This window comes from Sycon ciliatum, chromosome 2 (assembly GCF_964019385.1).
Source record: "Sycon ciliatum chromosome 2, ocSycCili1.1, whole genome shotgun sequence".
NCBI classification, from domain to species: Eukaryota; Metazoa; Porifera; class Calcarea; order Leucosolenida; family Sycettidae; genus Sycon; species Sycon ciliatum.
Window position 1 is genome coordinate 36,899,398 of NC_088644.1, and position 22,756 is coordinate 36,922,153.

The following is a 22,756-nucleotide window of genomic DNA, read 5'->3' on the forward strand; positions in this document are numbered from 1 at the left end:
ATTGTATACTATAGTCATCATGGTCATAACCTCAGGCTCCTGATATGCCAATATACTGTGTAGCTCAGGATTGATTGCGAAAAAGTCCCTCCGAGCGATATGCGCTTTCCACCTGCCTACAGGTGAGAAAATGCACTGATTTTGGCTTAGAAGTGGCTAATTGCATACACGTTACCGTGGTGACCGTAGAAATTCGAGAAATTCCTGTGACAAGGAAGCCGACAGTCCTATAAACTTCTGGTTTTCAATAACAGTCTTGGAAAGAGCTCGCCTTCCAACAAGGTAACTTTTTTCTCCAAAATTAATTGTATCAGCTTTGTGGTCCTTCCTAGCTTGGGTAAAAATAAAAATGGCGATATCGCAGAACACGTGGTAGCCATAGCTACCACCTAACGTTACTTTCTTGCATATTTCTTCACAAATATTTTGCCAAGACGCTTGCCAAAGGCCCCTTTCTCTTCTTCATGAGCACAGCAGCACATCAGGTTTTCAGTCTGTCAGATTTTGTCCATTAGAATTATGCAAAGAGAGCTATGTCCTACATCTGCCATTGAAATAGATTCAAGTGCAAATGCTTGGAGTAGTTCTGTAGAGTCTGGCAGGATCGAAGAAACATTTCGCGTTGATTGAAACTCTTTGCTGTCTCCGTACTATTTTCTCCCTTTCCGATACTCTGCAATATTTTATGAAACTGGAAAGCCTTTTGTACGATGCCTTTTAGTCCTGACAGAAGAAGGTATGATGCTGGCGGATAATTAGTTTCCTTTTTTTCTTTCTGCAATGACAATTTCCCTTTTCGCGCATTTGTTTTCGTTTTGCTCCCGACAGACGTTCTTTTTCTCCGAGGAGAGAAAGAGAAAGAGACCATGAGCGAGCACGAGAACGAGATCGTGAGCGTGAAAGAAGAGAGATGGATAGAAGACGCGGCAGAGACAGGGAAAGAGATCGCGATGAGCGCGATAGGCACCGTGACGACCGTGACCGGGAGAGAAGACGCGTCAGATCTCGCTCAAGGTCTCGAGAGGTAAGATTTTTGATGCGCTTCGTCTTGTCAAATAGGGGATACCCCGGTACCGGTATGTCAGATTGACTGTTCATCAGTCTTGAGAGAGTTGAATTATTTTGAATTTATGATTCGTTTTAATAATTACTAGTATGCCCTTTTTGTTGTATGCAGCGTCCACGTGGTTCTTCGGACCGTTCCAGAGATCGAGATATTGATGCATACCAACGGCCTCGGCACAACCGATATGAAAGGGAGAGGCTGGAGCCAACGTCTATTCTGATTGTGAAAGGATTGAAGCCCGACACACTTGAGGACACGGTCAGTCCTGCATAACGATGTTTATGCATAACGATGTTTACTGCTCTCCGAATGTCTTGTTCACCTTTCTTTGGTCAGGACTTGGTAGATTTTGGTGCTGGAAGGGGGGGGGGCACGCCTGTACATCACATACTCTGAAGTACATTGCTGCTCAATGAAATCCTATCGCTTCAGTCAAGTGTGCGCCCTGCACCAGTGCACGGCCCAGTGTTTGCAGGTCTGGGGCTGGTCTGGGACTGCACCAGGCCCGGCGTGATATTGACTTGTATTACTTACCTGATTTGTTTGTTTGCAGTGGGTGCAGGTCCATGCACCCACTGCAACGGAGCGTGGGTTTTGCCTGGCTTTGCTTTGCAGTGCACGCGTGACGCAAAGCGTGCACGAGTATCCATTGTGACTCGCGGTGTAGGCCCCTGCCGTATGGTACGGTCGCAACAACTTGTTCGGTGCTGTTGTTTTTCTTTTCTTTACATGGAAGCCCTCAATGAGTGGTGCCCACACATTCCAATATAATATTGTTCTTCAACTGGGTGTAAATTGTATCTGCACAGATCAGTCAAGCCATGGAGAAACGTGGCAGTGGGCCATTAAAAGATGTGCGCATTGTACGGGATAAAATGACGGGTAAGTCGCTACGACAAAAGGATACACTGTATGTCTCTGGCAGATTTGATTAAAAAGAGAACTACTGTACTGTATTGAGGATTAATGGTGTGGTTCTTTTCATTCCTGTTTGTAGTATTTATCACGGCTGTAGAGTGGTTTTGAATGTTATTGAATGGAAGTGTTGCACCTATGGAGCGTTTTTCACACCGTGCTATTCGTTTCTTAGGACTGTATTCGAATATTTATTTGACGGATTTCCGTCCAGCCAACTTGAGCATGGTTGTATGCACACCGTCACTGATGTCAGCTTGATGCTGTTGGTCACTATGTACTTCAGGTGTATCTCGTGGATTTGCCTTTGTTGAATTCCTTACGACGAGAGAGGCCAGTCGGTTTATCGACATCTGCTGCGTGAGTTGAGGATCGCTTAGCTGTGCTCTTGAGTATTGTGGCAAGTGAAATACGCCTCTGCATGTTCACATGTGTTGTGGATATGTATCATAACACGTGGGAACAGCAGGCAGGGTTGTGGCTGCACAATGGTGTAGTAATTGTGCTGTACATGGGTGCAAATCACGACATCACATGTAGTGTGGCGCTTGCACCAAACACCTAGTGACTTTGGGCTTGATTTCATTTTCATCAGCCGCACAGTGTATGGTTTATATACGGATCATGTGAACTATTATCACCATACTTGTTGAAATGCTTTGAAAAAGGTTTTCAATGGATGGATGTTGCGTTATTTGAAATGGCCTTTAAATTCTGTGCGCTTTTTTTACCTATGTGATTTGCTTTCGCCAGGACGATACTCTCTTCATAGATGATGTTCCCATGGCGTTGGAGTTCAGCCGCAAGCGAGAAGAAGGATCAACTGAGTGGATATGCATACGAGTAAGGCCAGGAACCCATCATGTGGTATCCATTGGTCATGGATCGGGTTTTTAAAACTTAAAATTGCAATGAATAAACGTGCACTGTCATTCTATGTTATCTTTTTTTTTAAATTTATTATTCCTGTAGCTATGCAAAAGACGTTGCGAATAGTGGAATCTCTCGCTAGCCAGTGTCCGCAGCGCTCTAACTTGTGTGTGTGTGTGTGTGTGTTCAATCGGGCCTGCAGAATCACGTGACAGGGCACATGAGTGACCAAGAGTTGTTGCATGAGTGGGACAGTAAACATTCACTATCCCGTCGATGTCCCGTACCGGACAGTAATATATAATTATGTCCTTCCGGTTGTGTTTGTTCTTTGTGCACAGTGTGACGCGCCTAACCCTCGCTGGCGAGAGGCTTGCAGTGTATGTCATCGGAAGAAGCCATGTAAGTGTCAAGTACCCTGCCAGGACATGCATGCATTGGATGGTGTGCTCGACCAGGTCGCTTTGTGCTTTCTGAGCCAAGAAGATTTGGCGGAAAGCCAACTACATCATTGTTGTAAGCTTATGTGAAGATACATGCAGATGCTAGAACTCCGTGCCTGAGAGGACGGCCGCTGGTTGGGCAGCATTATGTGTGGTTCGGCCAAGCAGCAGCATGAGCGACGGCCTGCAGCTACCAGGAATCAGTGTACCAGTGCCTTCGATTGTAGTATTTGTCAAAAGCACAACCAGCACTTTGTGCGTTCAGCATTACAAGCACCTGTTGGTGTTGATAATTTGTTCCTGTTTAGCGTTGCCGTCGCTGGATGAAGTAGACCCGCCAATGGACGGAGCTGCTGAATCTGGATCCAGCCCATCAAATGGTGAGCTAAACTTCCCCAGTCCATATGTATTTGTTTATGGGTACCGACTGCATATATTTCATTGCATACTCTCCATAGCCAATAAAGTTTGTACTGCTTCTTTCCAGTGAGCCTATCTGACCAAATATTGTCCTGCAATCATGCATGCAATGCTATTGCTAGCATCGGTAAGTTTGGGCAATTGTGGTCGGATAAGCGTCGCGGTCACCTCTTGGCTTCGCTTGGATTCTTGTAGGTCAAGCGTAGAGCATCCCACTTCAAGCCTGTCAAGCCGTGATGTTTCAAGCCATGCTGTCTTGTTTCGGTCTTTTCCGGCAGCACCTTCAACGGGCAACTTCGCTTCCCGCCCGCTCCTTTGTTATCAATATGGATCCGTTCTTTTTCGCTGCGCCGTGAACACGTGCCCTTCTAACTTTCGGGCGCGTCCATAAGTCATTTTGAACGTAGAGGACAGCGCGACGTATTCTTTTGGCTCAGACTCGCGTCCAGTCCCGCACTCCGTTGCAGTTCGGCGTAAACAAAATCCCATATCAGCCAAAAACATGTGTGTGTGTGTGTGTGCGTGCGACTTTGACTGTAGGTGCATTTTGTTGAGCTCCTCTACTGTATTCTTTGCTAGGCCAGATTGCATGCTGTTTATATCATAATCTCTGCCCTAGTGTTTGTTATACTGCTGGGTATGGTTGCATCCTTGGGTGTTGTGGCTAGTGCCCTGACGACGTCTCAGTACAAACCCTGATAGCATTGATGAAACCGAGTGGTTTTCGAATGTTTAGTACATGCATTTTACTTTCGCCTATCTTGTGTTTGGTAATGTTGTCAGTATGCCATGTCATACAAGTTTTTCTACATAAAAGTCACTAAGCCATGCATGGGTTTTTGTGGGAAACTCAGGAAGAAAGTTCATCTCGCTAATTACAAGAAGACTGGAGTGATTTTTATTTTCTTGTAATCAAATCCTTCGCTGAGCGCCTAGATGTACAGCATGTGCCTTCTGCATAAATTATGCCTGTATGAGAGTGTCTTTGGAAGAAATACTACTGGCTGCGGTGTGGATATGTCCGAAGACAATCAACTAGATTTCTATGAGTGCTTCTTCTGGGTATCTGGCTGTACAGTTGCTGAGATTGAGACTTTCTGAATCTTTCGCACTTACGTTTTGACGGTGAAGATTTTTGCGACTTGTTTTAATCGGCCTTTCCTCTGCGGTCATGGTGAATGATCACAGTACGATGCCTGCTGCTTAGCAGTTGGTGTTTTCTCCAACGGTGATGGGGGCATGTACTCGTGCTGTGCTGCAACAATCTAGCCTGCGTTTTTCGTCAACTTGTGCCGTGCGGAATAACCAGAAGGTGAATTGTCTACATTCTCCGCGAGATGCATCATATTGGTGAAAGTGTTTATTGTATCAACCCTATCATGGCCATGTAAGTATATTTGGCAACGTTTCCTCCGGACGCGTCTCATTCAGCCATTGCTGTGGAAAATGGTTCAAAGTTTACTGCCTGGTACGGTCTAAGTCAGAGGATGTGTCAGGAGAAGAATATCAGGGCTTTTCTCTCTCTCTCTCTCTCTTTGATTGTGATGAGTGACACTGGCTTCTTGCTTTCTTACCTCCTCGTATGTGACACGCAGTGCTCATTTTCCGCGGCCTCGACGCATTGTCCACTGAGCTCACGGTAAGCAGTCCAAGCCGACGCTGAGGAGATGACATGTTCAGTGTTGTACCCACTGGTATACTGGTGTAAGGTGTTTACTGCATGCTGCATTTGCTGGTGCATACATTCGGCTTGTCGTTTTCTATGTTGGTGGTGGTTTGCTCTGCCTTTTTTCTCTCTGTAGGTGTCTGCTCTCCTTCCTTTGTTCTCTCTTTCTTCCCCAAAAGTTAGTTAGGTTCGCCATTTTTCTGCGGTTTCCAACCGATACCAGTCAACTGACAACCTTCTTTTTCGGCGATGTCCTAATCACTGTTGCCGCCTCCAAGCCCATAGTCACGGCGAATTGGAAATAGAGCAACTGCGCCGGCGGCTAGTCCATACTCATCTTTGTTGTTGTTGTTGCTTTCTTTTCATGTTGTTGTCTTCCTCTGTACACATAGGTGACGGAGGCAGTTCGTGCCCATACCGCACTGCCCATCAAAGATGTTCGGCTAATCAAAGACCGGCTCACCAACACATCGCGAGGATTCTGCTTTGTGGAGCTTAATTCCATTGCCGTGAGTAGTTCCTACTTGTATCTGTGTTATGCCATTGGGTTTTCGCAAGTCAACAAATAGTAACAACTACAGTAAAACCTATAACTAAAGACCACCGTGATTACCGGCCTGCCTGGTACTACGGACCACTTTGCCAGGCACGGACGGCCTCACATTCCTATAATGGTTGTGTGGTGCAAACCTCTAACTAAGGACCACATGCTACTAAAGATCGCTTTCTCTGGCCCTAAGGGGTGGTCGTTGGTCACAGGTTTTACTGTAATGACTTCCGGGTCATGTTGGATAACACTTTGCCAGAAGCAAATTACAATACGCAGTGGGTAGACCCCTCGTGTCGCACAGAGGTTGCGAGTTTTTTTCTGTGCCAGAAGTGTGTCTCTGACTGGGATGGCCCAGTCTAGTCACTCCTGGCGGATGTGTCAACCTCCTGGGGTGGAAAACCACCAAAAACCTGTATGGATCCGTCTAAGTAGATCCAAAAGTCATGACTCCGGGCTGGCAGGAGCGTATCACTTCGAAGCTCTCTTATTCTTTGACACTGTTGGCACTCGTGCCAGGAAGGACTGGGGAGGTTCGTAGGTTGGATTGAAATCTTAGTATATTTGCATCATGTGTCAACGGTCCATCTGACTAGTCTCTTCTCTTTTTGTCACTGTTGTGCTGGTTTCTAGGAAGCGAATCAACTCCTGGAGTCTTTGCAATACTTGGATCCTCCGTTTGCCATTGATGGGAGGTCGAGTAAGCATCATGATTTGCATCTCTGCTGCTGCTGTGTGACTGTTGCAGGTCATGACTTTCATGTGCACATCCTAGGCAACACACGTCGAAGACATTGTCCTGCAATGGTTCTCCGCATTCAGATCCATGATAATTGAGTGCTAGTTGTTCATGCTGCTGTCATGTGGATGTAGTGTTGGGGTTCTTTGCACCATAGGCCTGCAGGCTCCCTGAATTCCTGGTTGGTTTCTGCATTTTGTAGTTACTGGTGCATATAGCAATGAAGACCGGTGTCGCCTCTGTAGCCTTACTGTGGCTAACTAGAGTGAAATCTCTGGACTACAGTTCTCATTATGCTGTTCATAGTAGTGTGACCAAAGCGAACGTCCCATTTCTGGTAAATCTTTACAAAAACATTTTATACAAGCCCGTAGGACTTGCACAATTTCTGGAGGTCTTGCTGTGACTCTCTCATCAATTGCTTGCTTTTTGTGTATTTTGTACTTTGCAGTTATCATCGGGTTTGCTCGTCAACCTCAAGTCAACCCGGCGCAGGCAAAGTATGTGTCATCGCAATTCTTGTTGTGTGTCTGTTTTGTTTCGCTGTGAGCCGCTGTAGAAAAATGATGAGAAGGATGTGAACAAAAATCGAAATGTGCCGTATAGGTGTGTATGTGTGTCATGCAGTGTACATTCTAATTTGTGTGTGTGCGTGTGTATGTGTGTGTTCTAGGAGTGGAGCTGCAGCGATCCAGGCAGCTCAGTGGTCCAGCGGCCCTAAAGCATCTGGCATGGGAGCATCCACAGCTGCGCCAACATCGACTGTATCAACAGCAACCGCCGCCACTGCTGTTGTGTCTGCTGCTCCTGCCATCGCTGGCAAGGTACTGTGGCGTGTTGCAGTCTTGGCATGTACTGTATTTGCTGGATGGTGTATAACGTGCACCTGAGTATATTGCACACCCCCTTTTTTGACCAGCATTATGATTGTGAACCCTGACCCACACACTCGTTTTCTTCGAGTGTGGCATTTTGTCAGCTCGTTCCCTCGTCATCAATTCCGCACCATTGATAGTAGGGGTGAAACGGTTCCATGTTTTTCATGTTCGGGTACCCTAATGCCAGCATAGTTTCCCACGGTTCGGGTATCGGTTCCATGCACTCTTTTCTCCAGACAGACGAAATGCGTTCGCGACATTTATTTTTTTAGAAAAAACATTTTTACGAGCAAGAACGAGACATCGGAGAGTCCATGTGCGAAGAAGATAATGACCTAGAGAACTCTTTGGAAGAGCGGTGATCGTAAGGTAAGACATTTAAATCTTCAGTAGACTTGACGTGTACATGTATTTGTACGAAGACGAGATTTTTCGAGTTTCGGTTCGAAATTTGACAGAACGGGTACCCGATTCTTTTCACCTGGCGGTTCCAAAACCGGTTCCTTACCCGAACCGTTTCACCCCTAATTGATAGGTCATGCTACATAGGCTGATATTCCGTTCTTTTCTTCTTCTTTTTTCTTGCCAGATCATTCCACCTACAGATGCGCAGAAAGCGTTTGAGGCCGGCTATCTAGCGGCGCAACAACAGGTCACTGCCACCCTTGCAGCTACCGCTGCAACTGCAGCAACGGCTGCAGCAACACAAGTAAGACACACACACACACACACATGCACACACACGCTTGCTAAGGTGCACATTCATTCTGTGGTTCGACTGAAGTCGGCTTCCTTATTGCTATCTTTATGGCTCAATAGCTCTTGTTGATGTAAACCTGAGTTGTATCAAGAATGTTGCGAGTCTTTGACTGTTATTCAAAGTTACATCTGCAATACATCCACAAAGTGTATCACAGAGGCCCACTTCTTTTTTCAATAGCACGTGCTCTCTCTCTCTCTCTCTCTCTCTCTCTCTCTCTCTCTCTCTCTCTCTCTCTCTCTCTCTCTCTCTCTCTCTCTCTCATGTTAGAACATAAGGTAGACATTCTTGCACCATAGGCCTGCAGTTACTTAGTATTTCACAGTACTCTGCATTTGTATTCATACTGGTGCATACAGCAATTGTGTCTGGTGTCGCCTCCACTGCCTGTTTTGTGGCTTTGGAGTGAATTATCCGGGTCGCATGCTCTCTTTTTATTTACTGTTGGTCATCTTGTTTTTCTTTTGTGTAGTTTAGTTTGAAGTACTTCTTTTCAGTGTTGGATAATGTGACTTCATTGTTTTCATGAATATTTGCTGAACTACCATGACTTTTGCAGCCATATAGTTGAATTTTGGACCAGTTTAAAAAGTAACTTCTCCTTGCTCTCTCACACTCTCTCTCTCCCTCTGTCCGTCTGTCTGTCTGTCTCCGTGTGTTTGTGTATAGCTAACACAGCCGACGGTCATCCAACAAGGTAAGTAACAGTTGTGCATATCGTACAATCAGACTAGGATTTGACATTGGTAATGTTGACAGCTCACCAATCACAACAGTAACATGATATCAGCGGTATTTTTCATTATCTGTGAGGATGAGGTGGCAATGCTGCTTGTTTGCTTCCTGACGTATTAATATATATATATATATACACTCAATCTATATATATATATATATTTAAATAGAGAGGTAGGCGAACAAAATTTATATACACACAACAACAAGGTTGTCAGTTTCATAATACCAAAAGCTTTTCACCCATTTTCATCAGTGGTTACATGGGAATGAGCAAGAACGAAAACGAAGCCAGAATTTATACAAACGTGTGGCAACAAGTGATAGCGCCATCACAAAGCATTTGCAGGCGCAGCCTGAATGCATCCCACAGGAACGCAACAGCAGCTTCAGTGTGATCACACCAGCCCGAAACAGCGCGCACCGATTCACACTGGAGGCGCTGTACATTCGCAGTTTGAGGCCAGAACTGTGTCGACAAAAGAAGCACATCAAGGTGCTACGGCTGTTCAAGCTGCAACCGGACTGACAACTTTATCACGTGTTTGTTCTGGTACTGCATTCCCCTCATGTGTTGTTTCCCGCATTTTTCCACTGCTCCATACATTCTTATGGTAGTGTAGTGTGAACTTGAGGCGCGTAAGAATATTCTTGCTGATTCTCTACCCCCAGTATAAATTCTGGCTTCGTTTTCGTTCTTGCTCATTCCCATGTAACCACTGATGAAAATGGGTGAAAAGCTTTTGGTATTATGAAACTGACAACCTTGTTGTTGTGTGTATATATATATATATATATATACACACAACAACAAGGTTGTCAGTTTCATAATACCAAAAGCTTTTCACCCATTTTCATCAGTGGTTACATGGGAATGAGCAAGAACGAAAACGAAGCCAGAATTTATACTGGGGGTAGAGAATCAGCAAGAATATTCTTACGCGCCTCAAGTTCACACTACACTACCATAAGAATGTATGGAGCAGTGGAAAAATGCGGGAAACAACACATGAGGGGAATGCAGTACCAGAACAAACACGTGATAAAGTTGTCAGTCCGGTTGCAGCTTGAACAGCCGTAGCACCTTGATGTGCTTCTTTTGTCGACACAGTTCTGGCCTCAAACTGCGAATGTACAGCGCCTCCAGTGTGCATCGGTGCGCGCTGTTTCGGGCTGGTGTGATCACACTGAAGCTGCTGTTGCGTTCCTGTGGGATGCATTCAGGCTGCGCCTGCAAATGCTTTGTGATGGCGCTATCACTTGTTGCCACACGTTTGTCAGGCGGCTTCTTGTACAGCTTGTCTGGGATATGCTGCTTGATCCTTTCCGAGAATCGCTGACATGTCTCACCAACGTACGTCCGCTCACAGCGACACGCATACTTATAAATAAAATTACTATTTTCAAGAGTTGGTGAAACATCCTTCGCGATAGACCTGAATGCGGGTCTGGTTGTATAAATTACAATGGGGGATACTGTAGGATAGCAGTTCAAAATTGCAGCTTTAATCTTTTTGCGGAAGGCAATGCAATTTTGCCCTTTCCACGGCAATTTTGTGATAATACGCGTTGCAGGTTCAAGTTGTGCAGAAGCTGTATCTGGGCTAGGTTCAAGAACGCTTGTCATGACTCGCTTGAGTACTTTGAGTGGGTAACCGTTAGAACACAGAATATCCTCTAGCTTAGCAATTTCAGCTGATAATAGAGGCGCGTAAGAATATTCTTGCTGATTCTCTACCCCCAGTATAAATTCTGGCTTCGTTTTCGTTCTTGCTCATTCCCATGTAACCACTGATGAAAATGGGTGAAAAGCTTTTGGTATTATGAAACTGACAACCTTGTTGTTGTGTGTATATAAATTTTGTTCGCCTACCTCTCTATTTATATAATATATATATATATACACACAACAACAAGGTTGTCAGTTTCATAATACCAAAAGCTTTTCACCCATTTTCATCAGTGGTTACATGGGAATGAGCAAGAACGAAAACGAAGCCAGAATTTATACAGAGCTATATATATATATATATATTTATGCAGAGCTCACTGACTTGTCAGTTTGAGCACTCTGGCAAGGTACGTTCGGACCTGATTGGAAATTTTTATTTCCATTGCTATCAGGTTCGGCCTCATTTCCTCTGTGCTGCGCTGATGAGTCCACAAAGGACGAAACAGTTCTGTCCGCAGATTGAGTATATATATATATATATATATACTCAATCTGCGGACAGAACTGTTTCGTCCTTTGTGGACTCGTCAGCGCAGCACAGAAGAAATGAGGCCGAACCTGATAGCAATGGAAATAAAAATTTCCAATCAGGCCCGAACGTACCTTGCCAGAGTGCTCAAACTGACAAGTCAGTGAGCTCTGCATAAATATATATATATATATTATATACACACAACAACAAGGTTGTCAGTTTCATAATACTAAAAGCTTTTCACCCATTTTCATCAGTAGATACATGGGAATGAGCAAGAACGAAAACGAAGCCAGAATTTATACTGGGGGTAGAGAATCAGCAAGAATATTCTTACGCGCCTCAAGTTCACACTACACTACCATAAGAATGTATGGAGCGGTGGAAAAATGCGGGAAACAACACATGAAGGGAATGCAGTACCAGAACAAACACGTGATAAAGTTGTCAGTCCGGTTGCAGCTTGAACAGCCGCAGCACCTTGATGTGCTTCTTTTGTCGACACAGCTCTGGCCTCAAACTGCGAATGTACAGCGCCTCCAGTGTGAATCTGTGCGCGCTGTTCCGGGCTGGTGTGATGACACTGAAGCTGCTGTTGCGTTCTTGCGGGATGCATTCAGGTTGCGCCTGCAAATGCTTTGTGATGGCGCTATCACTTGTTGCCACACGTTTGTCAGGCGGCTTCTTATACAGCTTGTCTGGGATATGCTGCTTGATCCTTTCCGAGAATCGCTGACATGTCTCACCAACGTACGTTCGCTCACAGCGACACGCATACTTATAAATAAAATTACTATTTTCAAGAGTTGGTGAAACATCCTTCGCGATAGACCTGAATGCGGGCCTGGTTGTATAAATTACAATGGGGGATACTGTAGGATAGCAGTTCAAAATTGCAGCTTTAATCTTCAAGTTGTGCAGAAGCTGTATCTGGGCTAGGTTCAAGAACGCTTGTCATGACTCGCTTGAGTACTTTGAGTGGGTAACCGTTAGAACACAGAATATCCTCTAGCTTAGCAATTTCAGCTGATAATAGTGATGGTGAGCAGATGGTTTTAGCTCTGAAAGTTAATGATCTGATCAAATTGATTTTGTTTCTAGTGTCACAAAACGAGTCCCAGCGGGTGTAAAGACCTGTGAACGTCGGCTTTCTATATACTGTGGTGAGCAATTCTGTGGAAGAATGCTTAATCAATACATCAAGAAACGGCAATTCTCCATTATTCTCCTCCTCCATTGTAAACTGGAGAGCTGGGTGAAGATTATTTAAACGCTCAGAGAATTCCAATGCCAGTTTCCGGTTGTGAAATGCTGCGAATGTGTCATCCACATAACGCCTATAGAATTGGGGCCAATGACTGTCTGGAATTGTGTTCTCAAAATATCCAACAAAGATATTGGCTAGCACGGGGCCCAAGGGTGAACCCATGGCTACTACTCATGGCTACTCAGTTTCAATGGCAATATGTACGCACAAAGGGACGGAGTAGCCGCACACAACCGTTTTCCACAAAAATATCCGGATAGGCGAGGGAACCGGATAATCGAACACCGGTTATGTTGGATGCGCTCTGAAAACTGTAAATCTGTAACCAGCTACTTGGTCCGCGTCAGCGATATTGTCGCTTATCTTTCAGCTTTGTATATATGTCGCCAATGCTTACTTGGCAGCCCATTTCATCCCAATTTGGGTTAGCAAGTTAGTTTGCTAGTACCTGAAAGGTCTAGCTAGAGTTCGAGTGGATTTCGAGAGCGACAGGTGGGTGATTCTGATTGATACAGCGCCGCATCAAAATAGATTATCTTTTTGCGCTGTGCAGGCATGAGCAGCGCAAGCCACAAGAAAGTAATCGGCTACTCGGAATCAGCTCCATTGTGCAGAACGGCCGAGATCGCTCACCTCAGGGATCGCTCATCAAGCTGAGATCGCAGCTCCCTTACCTCCAGCTCAACGCTCGGAGTATCCAGCGCGTCGTGGAGATTTGCAAGTACTGTACGCGTCGTCGTCGTTCAAAATAAAATCTTGCAAAGAACGGCGTCTGATTTGAACCACACAGGCTGTCGTGCTGCCCACACGAAGTCCTATAGAGAAGGCGACCGTCACGATCGACTTCTCTTTAGAAAATAGCCAGGCAGCGGAGAGGAAGAGAGATGAGCTTGCAAAAGCAAGAGAGTCGATTCCGAGCAAAAATATTTGTCGCCAGACCGGAGAGCAGCGACGAGGAGGACCGAAAACAGTAGGAAGCCTTCCTTGGACAATAAATTCCTCGCAGCTAGTTGTCATTCTATACCTTACCGTCCATCGTACCAAGTTTTATCACTTCAAGTGCACGCGTTCATGTCCATAGTCTAAGTTCAAATTGTCGAAAGATAAGCGACAATATTGCTGACGCGGACCAAGTATGTTCTTCAGGATGGCGAGAATCCGGATAAAAGAGGACTGGATAAGCGAGGTCTGACTGTATAGTGCATATCAAAACATTAACACTTGAACTAGGGACTTGCAGCATACTCGTTTGTTGTAATGTTACAAACTACCCTGAACCATCACGGTGCAGCATGTGTAAGCACTCTACATGAAATCAGCATCTTCACTCATTTTTTGTCTGTTCTTTTTTTCTTATGCCAGCAGCACCCGCTATAGAAATTGGCCCCAAAATGCCTGAGCAAACAAAAGCCAGTCAAGCTGTTGAAGCGGCACAAGCACTAAGCCAGCCAATTATAGGTCCTACTCCAGCTCCATCAGCAGCAGTACCGGCCACAGCAGCAGGTAAGGATAGCGGGTTGCTCTTTTGTTTAGCATAAGTTTAGAATTTCACATGAGGGTAGTTCAAGGTTTGGTTGATGCAACTCCCGTAGGTCTTGGTATGATAAGAATGGGAGAAGAGTTGTTTGTGGATTTTGCTATGTAAAGAGCTGTGGCAAATGTAGAGAAGAAGTGCATATGCAGCTACTCATGCCAGGGAAATGTGTGGTAGAATAAGGGAATGCAGTCAGAGGTAGAGAGATGCGAGAAATCTGTACCTCGCTACTAGTTTGCTTATAAGCATTGTGGAGACAACTGAACCTGCTTTCCCTGTGTGCACCATGAAGTGCAGTGGTTATGTTGACCTTGTGCCTCACAATTTACTTTGTTTTGTTGAACGTCCAGGTGCCCCTGATACCGGTATGGGCTCTACATATACGTATGATGCAGCATCGGGTTATTACTATGACTCCAGTACAGGTCTTTACTACGACCCAAGCACTCAGGTGAGCTACTGCTGCCTTGATGGATGCTGTTCCCATCACTGCTCTGTATATACACAACCCCCTTGCGTACGATCTTTGCACCATAGGCCTGCAGGCTCCCTGAATTCCTGGTTGGTGTCTGCTTTTTTGTAGTTACTGGTGCATATAGCAATGAAGACCGGTGTCGCCTCTGTAGCCTTCCTGTGGCTAACTAGAGTGAAATCTCTGGACTACAGTTTCATGTTGATATTTATGTCTTCAGTTTGCCATGCCAATGACCTGTCATTTTTCGAACAAATGTTTGCTGTTGAATGTCACAGACGCCTCGATTACTGTCTTGTTAGGACACTGTTCTGCTGTGGTACATCCTTTCCCTGCATGTATATATTTGTTGAAAATGTCGATGTATAATAAGTCGGTGCAATTTCCACGTCTGCTTCCCGTCCTTCATGCTCTGCTCATTTGTGTAGTTGTTTATGTCGTATAACTCCTTGAACCGCTTCTACTACTCAATTGTAGTACATTGCATTCGCTTGTCATCTGATTGTGTGTCTGATTGTGTGTGTGTATGTGTTTGCATGTGCAGTATCACTACAACCCAACCACACAGCAGTACTGTTACTATGACACGCAGAAGCAGCAGTATGTACCTGTTGCCAATAACAACACCGGCAACAATGGCGGGTATGTCATGCTAACAGACCTGCATTTGAAATTTGAACCCTCATGATGCAATTGGGTGAAACCTATCAATTCTTTTTTTTAAAGTGTTGACCGAAGTATTCAGGCATTTCTACCTTCTCGCCCAACCTTATGGTCAGGCGCTCAGTAAAAGATGAACCCTTCGAGATTGCTAGCCAGTCTCGATGCTGGAAATAATGGTGTGTTCGTTTACTGCTTGTGTACTAAAGGGTTAACGATGCATTCAGGTTTCTCTCATTTTTATTGTTTTTTCTGTATTTCTTGTATCATCTTTTTAGGCAAAATGCAGGACCTGATGACAAGAAAGGTAAATATTGGGGCTAACTGCATCTCCTGAGTCTAGCAGCTTCATAATTGTCTGGAGAGCATAAGATTCCTTTCCAGCCAATGCTGTTTTGCTGTGTGTTGCGGAACCTAAGGAAAGGAGAGTGCAAGTGAACAAGGAACCGTTTTGTTTGTCCTGATAACAATTTCGATTACTGAACACAGGTGTGTTTTTAGTTGGCATTCTGTTCTGCAGATTCTCCATGTCAATCCATTTGCGTTTGCATTGTTGCCTGTGTTTGTAGATAAAAAGAAAAAGAAGGATGGTGGAGCGGCAAGTGCACGCAAGGTATGACTTCACCTTGGCCGCAAACTGCATTAATTTTTTGCTTCTATTGGGTTGGTAGCGCTTTGTAGTGCCTCATTTAGTTTGTTCTCCCTTTTCGACCCTGTCCTTTAAAAAAAAATTTTTTCTTGTCTATTGATAAAGCACATGCACCATAGGCCTGCAGGCTCCCTGAATTTCTGGTTGGTGTCTGCATTTTGTAGTTACCGGTGCATATAGCAATGAAGACCGGTGTCGCCTCTGTAGCCTCCCTGTGGCTAACTAGAGTGAAATCTCTGGACTACAGTTCTCGAATATGACCGTTCGGATATCTATGGAAACTGAATTTGGCTTTTAGTCTAGGTAATTCCGCTCAAATCAATGCGCTGTTATAGTGCCATGTCTTATAAGGAAATGCCGGTGTGTAGAGTGACACATTAGGTTAGACATTGTTTCTTGACTGAGCCGGGCAGAACTGAAACAGTAGTAAATGTAGTGTTATTGTTGTGCTCCTTGCTGATGTTAGATTGCTCGGGACATGGAGCGCTGGGCAAAGAGCTTGAATGCTGCAAAGGATGCAACTAAGGCTGCGCTGGCCGCTGCCGAGGCTGCTAAAGCCGTACAAGCAGCTTCACAGCAAGTCTCCATTTTGCGTTCCGTGGAGCAGGCACCACTGTCCCTGGAAAGTCTCCAGGCCGCTCGGCAGGTGGAAGCACGCTTCGAGCAAGGAGTAAGCTCTACTGATTGTAGTTGTGGTTTTGATTAATTTTTTTTAGTTTGTTGACTGGGGTAAGCACAACTATTCTATATTTTCTAGGGCACGTTTGGTTGGCACAATCTAGACCAGTATCGAACAGCCCGTGCACGCGTAGCAGACTTATTATTTATTTCTTCATCCACTGACGATGTTGTTCATTACAACGAAACGTCTGGAGAAGTATCATAAATATTTCTATCGTTATTAAATTTTATCAAATATACCACTCTTTGGTCTAGAAAGAATACTTTTTTGTTATTATTTATATTCTATATTCTCACGATGTTGTTGTTGTTGTTGTGTGAATGTCCAGTCTAAAAATGTTGTGTCCGGCACTTTCCTTGGCCAAGAAGCACCTTCTGAACCGTTGAACTTTGATGGCAAGAACAAGAAGAATGCAGAGTCCGTTGTGGATGATTGGAAAACGAAAATGAATGCCATGGCCGCGGAGAAGAAGCGTGAGGCCACACCGCCACCAGTACCGGTTCCTGTACGTGAAGAGCCGTCTTTTGCTATTCCGGACGGCGCCGACCCAGACCCCGGCCACACGGATTGGAAGCAGATGGCGTGTCTGCTGTGCAAGCGTAGGTTTCCCAACCCGAATGCACTTGTTCGCCATCAGCAGCTGTCGTCGCTTCATAAGGTAGGTCCTGGCCCGGCGTTACAGTGGCCTTGCTCATCGTGTTATCTTACGAACAGTGCGATGACTATCACTGCATGTACAGTAGAACCTCTCTTATCAGCGCACTTCCGTCAACTGGGTACCCTGCAGGCAAAGAGCGTATTCCGTTAAATTTGGAAATTTCTTCCTTTTCATGGCTGTCAGTTCGACTACTACACCGCGTAACCGACCAGTGCTCTCGTCTCTTACACTATACTACAAAGTGTCCTTGCTGCAAATAGTGCCCAATACCCTAACAAGGGCGGAGCGTAGTACACAAGGCAGAACAACAGAGACCAAAAAGCTTTCTCGTTACTCCGAGTTTCGTGTTCAAAAACACTCGTTACACTATACTATGTATGATTGTGGATCAAGTTGTGATAGGTGTCGATCTGGGTCCAGTGAGCCCAGCCGAAGAGAATGACAATCATGCCATATTCATTGTGGTTGTGGTGTATTTCTGAGCTACGGACGATTGCCCGGAGTGCCCGGATAAGAGAGATTCTACTCAATCTTTGGACAGCTAGCTGTTTCGACCTTGGCAGGTCTCATGAATGAAGCTGCGAGTGACTGGCTGGCTGATCGCAAGGGGGTCTAGTGAACAACACAGCATCAAAGTGTGCCCAAATACACTGAGCTTTGCACAAAGGCGAATTATCATTGACGCTAATCAGAAGAGAGTGCTCAACTAAACTGAGGTTGGGCTGGGGAGGTTCTACTGTAGATATTCTTGCACCATAGGCCTGCAGTTACTTAGTATTTCACAGTACTCTGCATTTGTATTCATACTGGTGCATATAGCAATTGTGTCTGGTGTTGCCTCTACTGCCTGTTTTGTGGCTTTGGAGTGAATTATCCGGGTCACATGTATTCATAATTAATTTTTATTGATGCTGGGGATGTATGATAGTAGAGCGTTTGAGCATCTGTGAGAGGCATCATTGGCTATAGCAACCAAAATCGACTGCCTGTGAGCACATGTTGTTGCTTTGCATCAGCTGGAGTGGTTCTTTGCATCGACACTGGAACACCCCGGCGGTGAGCAGTCATAAGTTTCCTGTAAAGGCAGCCGTCTGTCTTGCAGAACTCTTGACCGCCGGGACTTAGAAATGTCTCCTGAATGTGGAGGTGTCTTGTTTTGAGGTATCCGGTTCTTCTGTGCAAGTAGTGTGCTTTGCTGACCATCTTTCTGTGTCTCCTGGCGCTGTGTTTGTTGTACAGAATAACCTTGCTGCCAAAGGCCGACCGCCATTACCGGTTACAGTACAGGTTCCTGCTGATCAGCAGGCTGCTGCCGGACCAACAGCGGCAGCACCAGCACCGGCACCACGAGATGAGCCGATGCTTCGTCCTTCGGCAGCAGGAAGAGGTAGAGATAGCTTTGCAGACAACAATGTAAGTGAGGTGTCTTCTGGTATCATCGTTCTTCGTGTTAAGCGCTGCAGAATAAGTTAGTTCATTTTCTGCAGATGAACTTTGGTAGGCCTATCGCAGCCTCGTAGGAACGTTAGTGGAATCCAGTACAAAAGCTGTAGGCTAGGCCAGCTAGGCCAGGCAAACTCGAAGCTGCCTCACTGGAAATGGACTCAAATGAGTGTGGGATATGTAGATGGACTTGGCGTGGATCACTGGTGGTACGTGTAAGATTGGCTGTTTGTGCACTATGGCCCGGTAGTGTTGGCTTAGCACAGGCTTGGCTAAACATGTATTCTTGTATATTGGTCCAGTGCTAGCTGAGGTGTGTAGTGCAGTTGTGTACCAATGTCAGCACGTTTTAATCGTAGATATACTTGCACCATAGGCCTGCAGTTACTTAGTATTTCACAGTAATCTGCATTTGTATACATACTGGTGCATACAGCAATCGTGTCTGGTGTCGCCTCTACTGCCTGTTGTTTTGTGGCTTTGGAGTGAATTATCCGGGTCACATGTTCTCGTGTTGATGGTGTGTCGTCTTTTGATAGATGGTATATTGTAATAGTTGGTTGCAGACTATTCAATAGAAGGCTCTGATCTTGTACCATTGTATTTTTTTGAAGGAAGTGAGGTCTTTTGCAAACGTTTCAGGCCATTGACTCCCAGCACATGTTCTTAATGTTTTCTTTTCTCAATATTTCATGTAATACAAAGCCTCTTTCATTTCCATCTTCCATTGTATTTTGTGATGCACATGCCGTATCTGTTCTACCTGCTATGCAGTCATGCATTCCAGGCTATGATGCTAGGCTACATCATGCTCTTTTCCTTTTTTTCTATTGCTTGTCGCATTGTGCAGATGATGTACCGAGACCGCGCAGCGGCGCGGCGCAGTTTACACGGACCAGCCGAAGCACCGCAGCGTGAAGAGCCCAGGCAGCAGCCGCTGCCATATGGATTTGGCGGTGAGCTGCCAAGCGTGGCAGCGTCACAACGGTCTCCACCACGCCAACGACGGCCTGCAAGAGAAGAGTGAGTACTGTAATTTCACAAATTTTCGGTACTTTCGGTGTATCTGTTTCATACCCAAATTTTCTCCAAACAAACACTAACACACCTAATCCAATAAGGGACTGCCTCTCTGTACCTAAAATTTCTGTCCCCCTAATCTGGTCTTTTGCCCTCATACCTAAAAAATTTGAGTATCCTGGATTGTTGTGACTAGACTAAATAATCTTGAGAAACCTCCCTGGATGAAATGTTCATTTGCAGGTAGCTGCATTCTGGGTAGCTGCTGTGTACCAATGTCAGAACGCAATGTAGATGATATACTTGCACCATAGGCCTGCAGTTACTTAGTATTTCACAGTAATCTGCATTTGTATTCATACTGGTGCATACAGCAATTGTGTCTGGTGTCGCCTCCACTGCCTGTTGTTTTGTGGCTTTGGAGTGAATTATCCGGGTCACATGTACTTTTCTATACTTTTCATGTGCTTTTCTATTTTATTGTTTGGTCATATTGTTTTTCTTTTGTGCAGCTTTTATTTGAAATACTGCTTTTCTGTGTTGGATAATGTGACTTCATTTCTTTCATGAATACTGGCTGAACTAGCATGACTTTTGCAGCCGTACAGTTGAATTTTGGACCATTTTGCTCTCCCCGATTATGTAAATGACCCTGCTCTTCTCTCTCTCTCTCTCTCTCTCTCTCTCTCTCTCTCTCTCTCTCTCTCTCTCTCTCTCTCTCTCTCTCTCTCTCTCTCTCTCTCTCTCTCTCTCTTTCTCCCTCTGTTCATATTCTTAGGTCGTATGAGCAGCCCGGTCGCGGGGGACTGGGAACAGGCAATGTTGGCAATCGAATGATGCAGGTATGCTCTTGTGAACTTCTACCGGTCGGGTTTCTTCCTATCAAGTTTTGAGTTGTTCGTGGTTGTATTTGTGCATCCTTAGGAGTGATTTTCCTTGTACATCATTGAAACGGCTAGTTGTCTGGATATCTATACCAATATCCGACTACAATGTGTTGTTATATATGGAGATGTGTACCAATATCCTACTGCAATGTGTTATGTATGTGTATAGGCGATGGGCTGGTCAGAAGGGGAGGGACTGGGCCGCCATGCTCAAGGTCGTATCGATGCTGTGCAGGTAAGGATGCGTCTCCAGCACAATTCACTTTTCAGCTCAGTTTTCCATAACTCTTTTGTATGGAGTTTTCACGTGACCTGGTACTTCCCTCTGTCATTTGCCTGCATCATCAAGAGTACATGAAACCCAGGGTGTGCAGGCCTGGTGGGTTGCTGCCAGGGCGAAATTCCGGGAGTACACGTACATCATTTTTCCAGACGATAACGAGTAACATACTCGCTTGATATAATTGTTTTCTTATGAGAAATTACTGAGTAACCGGTATGATTGTTCACGCCAAGTACACTCGTTATCCACTGTTGTGTTTGTAATTCTGTCTCGCCCAGGCACAGACAAGGGCCGGCCAAGCGGGCTTAGGTTCTCGAGGCAGCGATTATGGCGCTTATGTTTCTGATTCACGGCGAGAGACCATGACCCGATTGGTAAGTGCATGTAGTATTCTCTGATCGACTTTCTCTGGCCTTTGTAGCGTGATTGCACTTTAGGCCTGGAGCCTCTGTTGTCTTACTACCAGAGGCTGCATAATCATTGAGCAAGTGCATACAACAACTATGACCGGTGTCGCCTCCATTGCCTGGGCCTGGCTGGCTCGTGGTGGCATTTGGAGTGAATTATCTGGTCTTCATTCTCATGCATGCAGAGTGCAATAATGGCTTTGGTAACCGCCGTGCCCTATAGGGTTCATCCGCATAATTCTAGCAACCAGTTTTGGAAAGTGTTTTTACTTTCTACTGGTTTCTGTATTTTTTTACATCTAACCATGACCGGTTGATAGAGCTCTTGGCTGGTTTTAGGAAGTCGTTTGCGTGATTATTGTAGTCATATAAAAAACTGGGTTATTAGTAGTAACAAGAGTGCATAAACAAGAGTATGCAACTGTGGTTATGGGTCAGTGCGCGGCGTGCTGCCTTCATTACGTAACTTGCCTTCATCACGCTCTGAAAGCATGCATTCAAACTCTCAATTTCTCGCAGGAGCCCATCCGTTTTTGCTTGATTCGTTCCAGTACCTACACAATCTCTGAATTCTGGCGCGTGAACTCCAGTTCCGTACGAAAGTTCATTTCAAACTGGAGGGAAAGTGCGGTGTTTGATTTTCCGCAGTGCGCGGACTGCAGCTGAATGATGTAATGAAGGCAGCGTGCCGCGCATCTGGCCCATAGAAAAGAGATCACAGTTGCATACTCTTGTTTATGGACTCTTGGTAGTAACTACAGTCCTGCTCAATGAAATCCAGTCGCGGCACTCAAGTTTGCGCCTTGCACCAGTTCGAAGCCCAGTGTTCGCAGGTCTAGGGCTGCGCAATGCCCGACGCGTACATGAGTGCATCGACTGGATTTCATTGAGCGGCACTGTACTTTGGTGAGTGTAGTGTTGTCTTCTCTGCAATAACTTAGCATTGGTTGCTGGGACATCTGCTTACTGTAAAAGCGTTCAGTACTTTCTTGGCTGTTGCTTCCACATGTATAGTCGTAGGGCATCAGCAGTCAACAGTTCGTAGTCTGAAAGGTTAAATGCAATTGTCTGTAATTTGTTTTTGCCGTGTAGACGCAAGCCAGATTCCGGGAGAATGACTATTGACGGCAAATCGTTCCATGTGACAAGCCGTGGACATTGATCAAGACCCATGCCACATTATGCTCTGGAGCTTGCAAATCTGACTTGATGTTGAACACTAGCTACGCATTACACAATTAGTACAGTTAGACGGCCGTTTCCCTTATCAGTATGCCCGCTTATCCAAGTTTATCCGTTGTTTATTTTCGCTGACTTCCATTCGTTTTTCGCTACTTGTACATTGCGCCCCGATTGCTCTTGGCTGAATATCGCTCCTTTTTCACATTCTCGTTTCCTGTTCACTATTGCACGGCAACCGTTCCTTTGACAACTGTAGCTATGTACATTGCATATGCCCCTTGTTTGCTGGCCAGTGTGCTTTCTTCATTTTTCCTTGTGTACCGTGACTTATTTTTAAAAAGAAAAAAAGTGCCACTGTAGAACACTACT

The 22,756-nt window shown here is 45.2% G+C and overlaps 1 protein-coding gene across 2 annotated transcripts; it reads left to right on the top strand.

Annotated features, from left to right (window-relative positions):
- Positions 1-451: 451 nt before the first annotated feature.
- LOC135809898 (RNA-binding protein 5-B-like) lies at positions 452-22,749 on the top strand. 2 transcript variants are annotated; one of them, XM_065323343.1, is made up of 28 exons: positions 452-736; positions 829-1,024; positions 1,178-1,324; positions 1,876-1,948; positions 2,268-2,341; positions 2,735-2,824; positions 3,193-3,253; positions 3,603-3,674; positions 5,310-5,353; positions 5,773-5,889; positions 6,561-6,627; positions 7,118-7,166; positions 7,340-7,490; positions 8,134-8,253; positions 8,974-9,001; positions 13,873-14,013; positions 14,395-14,495; positions 15,061-15,158; positions 15,455-15,483; positions 15,746-15,789; positions 16,292-16,495; positions 16,836-17,165; positions 18,405-18,578; positions 19,459-19,631; positions 20,407-20,470; positions 20,685-20,750; positions 21,077-21,172; positions 22,298-22,749. In XM_065323343.1, exons 1-28 carry the CDS (start codon positions 711-713, stop codon positions 22,328-22,330), a joined length of 2,868 nt encoding a protein of 955 aa, XP_065179415.1. In that variant the 5' UTR covers positions 452-710; the 3' UTR covers positions 22,331-22,749. The 2 variants fall into 2 exon arrangements, with proteins under 2 accessions (XP_065179415.1, XP_065179416.1); XM_065323344.1 differs by having other exon boundaries at positions 13,876-14,013.
- The last annotated feature ends 7 nt before the right edge of the window (positions 22,750-22,756 follow it).

Excerpts from the sequence above, each read along its gene's own strand:
- LOC135809898 (XM_065323343.1), top strand. The coding sequence starts at position 711 with ATGCCTTTTAGTCCTGACAGAAGAAG. Across the intron at positions 5,890-6,560 it reads TGGAGCTTAATTCCATTGCC|GAAGCGAATCAACTCCTGGA; the intron begins GTGAGTAGTTCC and ends GCTGGTTTCTAG. Across the intron at positions 6,628-7,117 it reads TGCCATTGATGGGAGGTCGA|TTATCATCGGGTTTGCTCGT; the intron begins GTAAGCATCATG and ends TGTACTTTGCAG.